This window comes from Apodemus sylvaticus, chromosome 2 (genome assembly GCF_947179515.1).
Source record: "Apodemus sylvaticus chromosome 2, mApoSyl1.1, whole genome shotgun sequence".
Classification (NCBI taxonomy): Eukaryota; Metazoa; Chordata; class Mammalia; order Rodentia; family Muridae; genus Apodemus; species Apodemus sylvaticus.
This window is the reverse complement of record NC_067473.1, coordinates 39,462,358-39,473,399: the sequence shown is the minus strand read 5'-3', so window position 1 is coordinate 39,473,399 and position 11,042 is coordinate 39,462,358. Positions and strand designations below refer to the sequence as shown.

The 11,042-nt window shown below is 39.7% G+C and overlaps 1 protein-coding gene across 1 annotated transcript in view; it reads right to left on the bottom strand.

Moving 5' to 3' along the window:
- Nucleotides 1-420: 420 nt before the first annotated feature.
- Mdfic (MyoD family inhibitor domain containing) overlaps nt 421-11,042 on the bottom strand; it is an 81,299-nt gene continuing 70,677 nt past the window's right edge. Inside the window, exon 5 of the mRNA XM_052173257.1 lies at nt 421-2,956. Coding sequence (XP_052029217.1) covers nt 2,709-2,956 — 248 coding nt within the window. The 3' untranslated portion in view covers nt 421-2,708. The remainder of the gene's footprint in view (nt 2,957-11,042) is intronic.

Here is an 11,042-nt window from a genome sequence, read left to right as displayed (position 1 = left end):
AATATTGTTAAGGAGTGAAGTATGTGAAGAAGGAAGGAAAGAAGGGGTGGGTGGAAAGAAAGAAAGAAAGAAAGAAGGGAGAAGACAAGGAACAGAGAGGGAGGGAGGAGGGAATGAAGGAAGAAAGTGATGGAAAGGCTTGTATTTTTACATGCTGTGAATATTTAAAAGAGCACTGCATTTTGGTATCGTAGGGCAGCACTGACTTGCAGGCAAATGAATTCCATATATTTCTCTCAGTTCATTAGCAGGCATGAGTCTTGTGCTCTAGACAGAAACTCAGAAAGGGAGACTAGGAAATTTTTCAGGAAGACATAAAAGGGTAATGAAAATCTTCAGGTTTTAAATTATCATTGAGATTCTTTAAATATAAGGCAATAATAAATTAATTAGATAAAAAGAATTTTAAAGCACAATAAGTATTCATATATATATATTTTAATTTTAAAATAGCCAGGATCCAGTTTGAAAATATGCCACATTTAAAAAAGAGACTGAATGTCTAGGTGTAAACTATAGCAATTAATCTTGACGGCCATAAGATTCAACAAAACACGTTACATACCAAAATTTTAAAATATGCTAAAACTGTTTTCACATTTGCCTATTTTTCTTTTGAATTATACAAAATGCCTTAAGGAATAGCTTGCCTGGCTTACAGAGCTGAAGAAAAGTCCAACATGTACAAGTATGGAAATTAAATTCTGGTATTCACTAATGTTCTCTATTACAGAAAGACATTTCTAATGCACTAACATTTTCATTGCAAATCATAGCAAGATATATTCAAGCATCAGACAAGCCTCTTGGTTAAACAGTTTTACAGGATAACGAGGCAAATATTGTAACAATCATTAGGAGGCTTATCCATAAACAGATGGCTCTTCAACATCGTGTGATATAAGCACAAGCTAACATTTGAATATGGAAACACTAAGGTCGCCATTATATTTGATGTAGCAAATCAAAGCTTCTGCTTCAAGGATGAAGAAGAAGGCAGCTGTACATTAGCATGGTATTTAAAGTATATGCACATGTAAATTGCACTAGAGAGGAGACACACTTTTCTTTTTCAAAAAATATTTAAAATAATAATTTAATTATGAACTAGGCTAACATTCAAAGGAAAGACACTGGTGATGTTGTCAGTCTTCACAGAAAAAAAAAAGTTTAGGTCTCCTGAAGGTCTAGGCTGGCTAAAGGTTTCCAAAAAACGCACTATTTATAACAATCTAAATTCATCTGGAACTAGAAAGAACCACTAACAACAACATACTCCGAGGAGCCTACAAGTAATTAGCCAATGTAACTAAATTTTAAATCTGGAGAGAAGAAAAAAAAAGAACATGGGAGGATGTGTGTGAAACTGAACTCTCCCTTCTACATGTGCTGACTCCATCACTATAAAATTAGTCTCATCACAGACTTACTTCCTCATACTTTAGTATCTTTACATAATCTGACACTTGGCATAATTTCACACATAGCTGGAATCCTGATATCTGGTGATGGTGGTGGACATCTGAGGTCCTCCTGTAGTGGATCCAAAGCTTACATACTTAAGAAATACAACAAGGCTAGGACTACAAGCCAATGAAAATAAATAGACCCCCACACCACCCCTGCATGATAAAGAACTGAATCTTTCCAAATATAAGCCAGCTTTGGAAAAACCCCAATGAATACTGGGATTATTTTAATCTTGAAAAAAAAAGAAAAGAAAAGAAAAGAAAAAAAATCATTTAAATGAGCGTTGTTAAAAAGTGTTCTACATTTTTTTTTGGTAAAATATAATTATGTTAACAAGGTATTATGTTTTCATTAAAATTTATAACACTTAAATTATGTGTAGGAAAGTGCATATTTGCATTAGTTCAGATTATACAGTTCTAAGAGAGCTGTGTTGCTGTAATATACAATGAAGGCAAGCCTTTTCACTTGCTCAGAGCACAGACAGTTCAGGTCATCCACCTTCAACTTTTTCCTAAATTTAAGTAGCTAATCCTAGGGCATCCACAATGTCACATCCTCCTTCAGGACGTCCGCAATAACTGTCGCATCTGGTTGTTCCTATGGCCTCTTGCCATTAGAGTCCTGCAGCAGACATGTCTTACAACTTGGTTCATTCTTTACAGCTCCCCTCTGGTTCTCCTCCATCATGCTTCCTGCTGCTCTGGATGAGAGCAACAGGATCTTCCTCAGGTGCGCTCTGGCGAACAAGAGAGGTGGAAAGCCCAGAGGAGACCAACAAGTGGGGTCCCACATCTGTTTACGGCTCTACCCAAAATCTGCTTACTTACAATGAAAAAAAAAATGTTTGCTTTTAACGTCTAATAGATAAACATCAAAGTGATCTAGTTTAAATACATTCTGAGCAATGTTGTATTTAGAGCAAAGAACTGCTCAGAATGGGTAGGGACATGTCTAGAGAAAGAAGACATTTAACCATTTTAGGCTGTGTGTGCCAAAATGTCTTCAAATTATTTTCATCTATGAAGACGCTTCAAAAACCAGTTAGTCAGTTAAAACTTCACATATTAAAACCACATGCATCTGGTAAAAGAGGAAGAATTTCAGAGATTACTTAAATGAGTTAAACAGTGCAAATACTGAGTTGCTTCATGGGAATCTTACCATGTGCTTTTCTTTCCCCTACAAGAAATATTGTAAAGTTGTCTCCAGTTTTAGTACAAACAAGAGATAAATCTTTATGAAGGAAAACAGATGCCACAGCATTCCATGCAGATCTCTAAACAGTCTGAGGATTCACAACAGGCATCCATGATGCCGCAGTCCATGTCACAGGGGCAGCTACAGTCATCGCCCATCTCGTCGCCACAGCAACAGCAGCAGGCTTCCGAGGTGCAGATGCCACAAGAAGCTTGTCCCAGCACAATGTTGCAGAGGGTCAGGAATTCACAGAACAAGCATGCCAGGATACAGTGGACACAACAATCTTCAATAGCAGGCCAGACGGGACCACATAGTGAGAGACAGAAGAAACACAAAAGACACATGTTATCCAGAGACTAGGTAAAAGCTGGTCCAAGTTACAACTCAAATGATACTCAGCCCTACACTTCTGCTGTTGATTGTGAGCCAGATGTATGTACAACAAGGAGCTCTAGTTCAATTCGAGATGAGTCATCTCTAGATGTACAAGGAGCTCTAGTTCAATTCTAGACGAGTCGCCTCTAGACATACAACAAGGAGTTCTAGTACAATTCTAGAAGAGTCATCCCCAGATGTACAACAAGGAGCTCAAGTTTAATTCTAGATGAGTCACAGCCAGATGTACAACAAGTAAGTCAAGTTCAATTCTAGATGAGTCATCGTGATGGGGAAACTGGACTAGCAAACAGAGCTGTGATCCTGTGTATGCTTGAGCATGGTTGGTAGATTACCACTCTGACTCACTGTACACAGCTCTGGATCCCAAGCATCCCTTTTCTGTGTATCTTACTGATTGTTCCTTCAACCTGCTGCTTTCTGGAACAGTGTGCTAAAATAAATTTACTAAATAGAAAGTTTGTTCATTTGTTCCACACACAGGCTTCAGAACTGGAAAGAGCAAACAGATATTAGACATATTAATCATTAATTGAGAACTTCAACTGGAGTTCATTAAACCATGATCTACATGTTGTCTTTTTCCAATCTCTCTCTCCCTCTCCTTCTCCTTCTCCCTCTCCCCCCCCCCCCTCTCTCTCCCCCTCCTCCTCTCTCTCTGTCATAAAACCATTTATAGACCAAAAGTGAAACTGTCTAGTTGGGTACAATTATAATTACTAGCTTTACTTACTTCTAACAAAAGGGATAGGAAACACTAAGAGTGACTTTGCCACTTCTTGATGGTGGCAAAGTCATTCAATCTCTACCATCTCTTCATGTTTTCCTAAATAGCACTCACCATATTTCACAAACTGATGGAAAGAAAAAATGTCAAACCATTTTTTGTAGTGTATTTATTACACATGCGGCAAAATTCTTTTTTAAAAAGTTGTGACAAACAAAAGGACTAACTGGTGGAAATACTTATTTCTCGGTTCCTTAACACATGCCACAGAACCATGTGACTAATGCTTAAGACATGTGCCAAGGATATTTATACTTTTTACAGTATACATTTTGGTTATTATATATATATATATATATATATATATATATATATATATATATATATATATATATATTGTTGGTTATCAATCTGGTTACACATTGTACAATGTAAGTTGTACTGTCCTGAGGATCAAACCCACAACTTCATGGATGCTGGGCAAGTGCTTTATCCCTGAGCTACACCACCAACCTTCAATAGAGTTTCAGCAAATTATCTGAAAACTGAAGGATAAAGAGAGTCTCTGGACACTCTCAACAGAAACCATGTTTGCCCTGGTTATAACAGAGAAAAGCATCCCTCGCTCTGCCATGCAGTTATTCTACAAGCAGCTGTGACCTGATAGAACTATTCCATCACCATCACACCAAGTGCTTCTGGTGAGGAAAAGCAAGCAGTAACCTTTCACTTCCACAAACCTACCATTAGGCATCCCATCAGTCACCCAGCTCCTGTCCTGGGATGAACAAGTCAGTTTGCCTGCAGTGGAGAACTTGGAGGGTGGCTGAAACTAAGGTCGAAGCACAAAGGCCTTCTCCACACACTGAACATTATGAAGGTGAAGGCAGCAGAACACCCAGCAGATAAACTACAGAGCTCTTTGTGATGCTAGCAACACCCACTCCCACACACAGTGCTCATGCGGAAACTAAAAAGAGATGGGGATTGTGAGGAGCTTAGATCTCTCCATCTTCCCCTATCGTGTTGACTTTTGGGGGTATCCAAACATTTCGAACAGCTTCTCTGTTTTTGCTTACAAAAACATCTAAAGAGAAATGGCAAGCCAATGTAAGTGGTTTGACTGTGCGAGTCTGAAGACTGAATCTGAAGACTTTACAAGTCGGAAGACTGCGAAGCCCATGGCCTACAATGTCCCTCATTTATAGAGCATCATGAGGCTTACTCCTCTGATTATTCTTCTTGTCCATCTTCACCCAGTTTCCATTTGATAGTTCTTTCTTCATTTGAGATGTTTGAGAATGATATTATTATCGTGATTTGTAAAACACGTGAAAAGTTATAGAGAACTACTTTATCATTAAGAAAATAGTGTGAAGATTCCATGTCACGCTGAATTCCTAGAATCTCCCACTTACCAGAGGGAGGATCGTGAGTGAAAAGCTATTCCACGCTACAGAGTGAGAAACTGTTTCAAAACTAACATACTAGTTAATTGGCAGTATTTCAGCCATATTTAATTAATCTTCAAACAATTAACCATGCTGACTAATTTCAAGAACATTCTACTGAGAAATTAATTTCTAATTTCTAATGCTAGGTAGAATGTTTAAAATTTAAGAATGAGAAAGAAAATTTCTAAACAGTATTTATTCCACTGAGTATCCCTAAACACTAGAACACTGCTTAGGCATAGAGATTCCTTACATATGAGTCATAAAATATGCCACAGGAAGAACTATTTCTGTGTGATAAATCTATGAAACATAAATGGGGGAAAGAATGTTTGTCCCACTGAATATTATAAAAAGAAAGTTAGGGCAAACATGGCAGGGTCCTTGCCTGTAATCTTAGTATTTAGTAGCTGAGGTAGGTGGGTGGCGATGAGTGCCAGGCCAGCATGGCTACATGGTGAGGCCCATTCTCAAATAGAAGGCAAATTAAAACAAAAGAAATTCATTGACCGAGGGGAAAACAGTGGATTTTAATATCTACTTGTGGACACTGATTCCATTGGAATGGAATCATCCTTCCTGAAGAACACTGAGTAGCACATCTTTCTTAGAGGGTGTTTGGTTCATCCACTTTGACGCCTAAGGTTTGTTTTCACACTCTGCAGCGTCTTAGTTGATGAACACACCAGATCTGATTTACCCCCTCATCTTTAAATATCCTGGATGCTCCTGGCATTCTGCTTGACTATACATTGCTTTTAGAGAAAAGGGCATACAAGTTCCCGAGAACACACATGCTAAATTAGAAGCTGTGAGATATTGGGGTTAGGGTATTGCATATATTTAATATTATTGGGACATGGAATTGAAAATTTTTCCCCAAAGCAACTGCTTCGTTGCTTATTTTAACAACGCAAGAGATAGTCCACATCTTTATCAGTCATTGAAACTGTCTCATTTTACCACATCACAGGTCATTGAATTTGACATAGTCCACCTCCCCCACCCCCCGCCAGGTGTATTTTTGTTTGCTAATACAGACTTGAATTCATTTCTGATGACTATTCAAGTTTTCTCTTCATTGGAATGTGTTTTTGCTGGGTTTATATTGACCCCGTGTTTGCACGTTTTCCTCACTGGTTAGTATACATGTTTTATAAACTCAGACTACAAGCCCACCGTGAAATGAGATGCACCACTCTGTGTATAACACGTGTTAGCTAAAGAGAGCCACAGAGTGGAGAGCTGGGCTAATCTTTAGACTTCAAGCATTTGAGGTGCTTCACTAGAGTTGGAGAACTGATCAACAGCCAGCCCCAATGCTGAAACAGATGTAAAAGAGTGGACAACCTAGAGTTGACACCTTGCTTAAAGATATGAATCTGCAAATGTAAAACCTAGACATCTGTGTCCATGTATCCACCCAAGAGGAAAGATGTCGTGAAAGAATTCCAGGGGGAAGTCCTGATGAAGACAGACTCCTCAGAAGATGAAGCTCTTTACAGGAAAATTAAAATTCACAAAAACTCATCATCACCTGAAAGACATGGTTCTATAGGGTTTACTAGAGAGCCATCAGAACTAGAGAATAAAAAACCCTATACCAAAATACCCCCAAGCCTTTGGATTCCTCTAAACTACAAAAGAAGAAAGCCAATCTATTAACAAGTACCTAAAGAAGCCACAAACCAATATTGTAATGATTACAATGACATCAGATAAAACATCTGCACACGTGCATTCAATCTCTACTTACTCTCCATAGAGAAACAGAAGAATAGACCCCTACATTCTATCACAATTATACCATCATATTTATTACTTGTCAAAAAAATTCTCTTTTGCTTTTTTTGTTTTGTTTTCAGAATTCTGACTCAGCACAATGAGAAGGTTACAGGCAAAGATTGGTTGAACCCGAAGATTTGTTACAGATTTTGTGCTTACTGCTGTCTAGGGGAGTCAGAGACCATGAATGACTTCAAGGTGGTGGAGATGTGTGAAACAAAAATGGATGGTAAGGATTGTCATGTCGGTGTGGTAGAACATGATAGCAAGTACCACACCAGGGAGCTAGAGGCAGGACTTCCAGAGCAGCCTTGGCTTTAGGAGAACAATGCCTCAAACCAACAAACAAAACCAATAGCAAAAGAGGAAGAGAATGTCAAGTGAGGGAGCACACATTATAAAGCCAAGGAAGGAGCATCAGGATGAGGCCAGGCTGGGCTCTACAGAGAGGCTCTTTCTTAAAAAAAAAAGAAAGAAAGAAAGAAAAGAAAAAGAATGAAAGGAAGGAAGGAAGGAAGGAAGGAAAAAGGAAAAGGAAGGAAGGAAAGAAGAAAGAAAGAAAAGAAAAGAATGAAAGAAAAAGGAAGGATGAAAGAAAAGAAAGAAGGAAAAAAAAGAAAAGAAAAAACAAAACTAAACAAAAAATCCAAAATAAACCATATTTGGGAAGAAGAGTAGAGAAACCAAGTTAAAAAAAGATGAGTTCTCTGCCTGTATGTGGTTCACTGTCAAAAAAAAATTCCTTTTTTCCCTGGGTTCTTGAGGTTTTCAGTTTTTATGGGTTTTATTTAGTCATGATTTGCAGTTTTTACCAAAACTGCTTAACCTTTAGGAAGCCAACTGGGTTCTGGGAAGGATGCCTAGCCTAAACTGGGCCAGGCAAGAATTGTGCAATTCAGTGTACTGTGAGCCTCCTCAGCACAAGACTGACAGCTACTGTAACTTTAGAAAAAACAAAGGAACACAGAAGGCAGCAGCAAAGAGCTGAGAAGAACACATCAAAAGAGATCATTAGCAGGACTTTCAACTTTAAAAGCATCAGCCAAGAAAAGAAAAACATACTCTTATGAATTATTGCTGTCACCATCCCAAGCCAAGGTCACCACTGGTCAGCCTGTGTTGCAGTCCATCTGAGGGCCTTGCAGCCCCACCCCATGCCTAAGGTAACATCCTAAACCATAAATAGCCCCTTAGGCACTAGGGGAAATTGTCTGTGCCTGAGCTCGGGAGCTCTAGTTTTGTTGACAAAGAAACTGAAGGTTCTGTTCAGGGGAACAGCCAGTTTATAATGAACGTATCCCAGACTGATTTATCTGATCAGTACATTGCCAAATGCACTAGGAAATATTGACATTAGGGAGGCAGTCTGCTAGGGGAAAGAGTCGATCAAGTGGCATCAAGAGGCAATTTGAATGATACACTCAGGTCTACGATAGACAAGTCTTTTCTTTCTTTCACTTCTTCCTCATAAAGATGTGGTACAACAGGTACTCTTAGTTTCTTGGAAGGAAGAGACATGACACAGGAAGTGGAATGCAGGAACTGGCAGAAAGCAGAGACTTCTCAGAATCGCCCACAACCCATTTTTGAGTGAAGAAAGATGTGTATGTCGCTTATCTTGACTAATCTGTAATAAAGTTTCCTATGACTTAAAGTGCACGAACATACTTTCCTTTCTGGGTAACTAGCATGTAAATGAGATGCTGAGAAGCAAAAAGGTACAAAGCCAAGGGAAGCAATGCTGGACTTGCAGAGGGATACACCATCAGTATTCGAGAAGACTGCTTTGAGATCAGTTTTACCATCAGGGTAAAGAGTACCCAGAGTTACTCGCCCACCTATCTATCTGCTGAGGGCTGATGCACACTCCACAGGGGCGGGGCCTGACAGGGGAGTGCATTCCTGAGGTCAGATATTACATCACTGACCCCAGAAATTGCATCCCTGCATTTGATGTTTCTTAATAGAGAATGGCAAAGCAGGCCAGAAGTACATTTGACTTACCCCAAGTCACAGCTACAATGGCTGAATGCCTACCCTTTGCGAAACTCCAGCTGGTAGGGCCTGACACAAGCATCTCCCAGGGAGTTCTGCTTTCCAAATGTATGTAGTGTGGGTGGATAAGGCATAGTTAGGAATTCTGCACAGTAGTTCAGCTGCAGGCAAATGCCAGTCTCAGGACTGGGGCAGTGCAGCACTCCTGGCCTGCAGCCCTTGACCGACCACCTGCCTAAGAAACAGGCCTGGAGGTCACCACCTCCACAGAGCCTCTGGCACATGGCAGTCGCTAGGGCTCTGGGCAATGGCTAGCCAAGAGAGGCAACATTTTCCTAATGGAGAGGAAAGTGAGCTATGTCAGGAGGTTTTTTTTAAAAAGAAAGTTAGAGAAGAGTTAGATTTTCCATGCAGAGTTGACTTTGAGGGAAATGAACAATCGTCTTCATTATCATTGTTCTCAACAAATTCAGAGAAATTTTAGGAAAAAAAAACCACCCTGTCCTCCTGCACCCACCAAAGGAGTCCTCCGTGGCTTCCCTACCCAATATCCGAGTCCTGGAATCCATCTGGTCCAATGGAGAGGTTACTGTAGGTCACAGGCAGATAGCCTGGCCTTGCGTTTCTACCCCACACACACCCCGCCCGGCCCTGCCCCATTATTGATTCTGTTGCTAGCATTGTACACAGCTAATGCATTGAGTATTCCAAACTTTGCCAGATTTGATCCAGAATTTGGTCTCAACTACAGCTCTAGTCCAAGCAGTCTGTCTGAAGGGTCATTTTACAGTCTAGAAAGACAACATTTATATCAGAGGAATTATTGTTTCATAGAAGTTTAACATGGAAATCTGAAGAGGCAAGGGCACTTCAGGTGTTAGATATGCGTCTATTAATCAATACATTTTAATTTATTGAGTATAATATATGATGTGTATTTGAGTAAAGTCTCTCTCTCTCTCTCTCTCTCTCTCTCTCTCTCTCTCTCTCTCTCTTTCTCTCTCTCTCTCTCTCTCATTTTGGCACAGTGTACAAGGAGGTCAGAGGGCAATTTTTCCATGCAGAGCTGACTTTGGGGAAATGAACAATCGTTTTCATTATCATCGTTCTCCTCAACAAATTCAAAAGAATTAAAAAAAAAAAACACCTTGTCCTCCTGCACGGACCAAGGGAGTCCTCAGTGGCTTCCCTGCCTAATATCCGAGTCTGGAATCCACCTGGGTTAGTTCTCTCCTTTCAGTGTGTGGGTTCTGGGGGCTAAACTCAGGTCACCAGGCTCGGAGGCAACCCACCTTTAGGTCTTGAGATCTGAGTTGAGAGTAGCTAAAATATCAGTGATGTCAATTATTGCAAGTGTTTACTGAACTGTTCATATTTAAGATGGCAAATTTGATAGAATGTCACTGTCCTTAGGGACATGATGAATGATGAACAAATATGGAATTAACAGGTGGAACTTTCTAAGTATTAACAGTGTTATGGTTGTGGTGGTGGTGGTGGTTGTGCTGGCGGTGATGATAGTTGTGTGGTGGTTGTGGTGGGAGTTGTGGTAGTAGTGGTGGTTATGGTGGTGGTGGTGATGGGGTCAAAATTCCAGGAGGACTATAACTCTCCTCCTATGTCCAGCCAGACTCTGTAGTATAGTGGTAGGGGATATTCTCCTCAAATCCAGGAAGGCTTGGGGAAAAACTGCTCAGACACAAAAGAGGAGAAAGCACCAAAAGGAAGTAATTCTAAGAGACAGACACTGCAGAAGAGTGAAACAGAAACCCAGCCAAAAAAAAAAAAAAAAAAAAAAAAAGTAATCTGTGTCTGGCTATAGCAGAAGCTTTAAAAATAATAGTCTAGTTTTCCATATTGCAATGATAATCTGTTTTCTTCAGAAGCAAGAAAGCTGGGAGAAAAAATGATAATATTATATATTTTTCTTGAATGTATTCAGTGCTATTTTTAAGTTTACCATTGGTGATATATGTAACGTAAGGTTGGGTATAGTTTTGAATAATAAAATC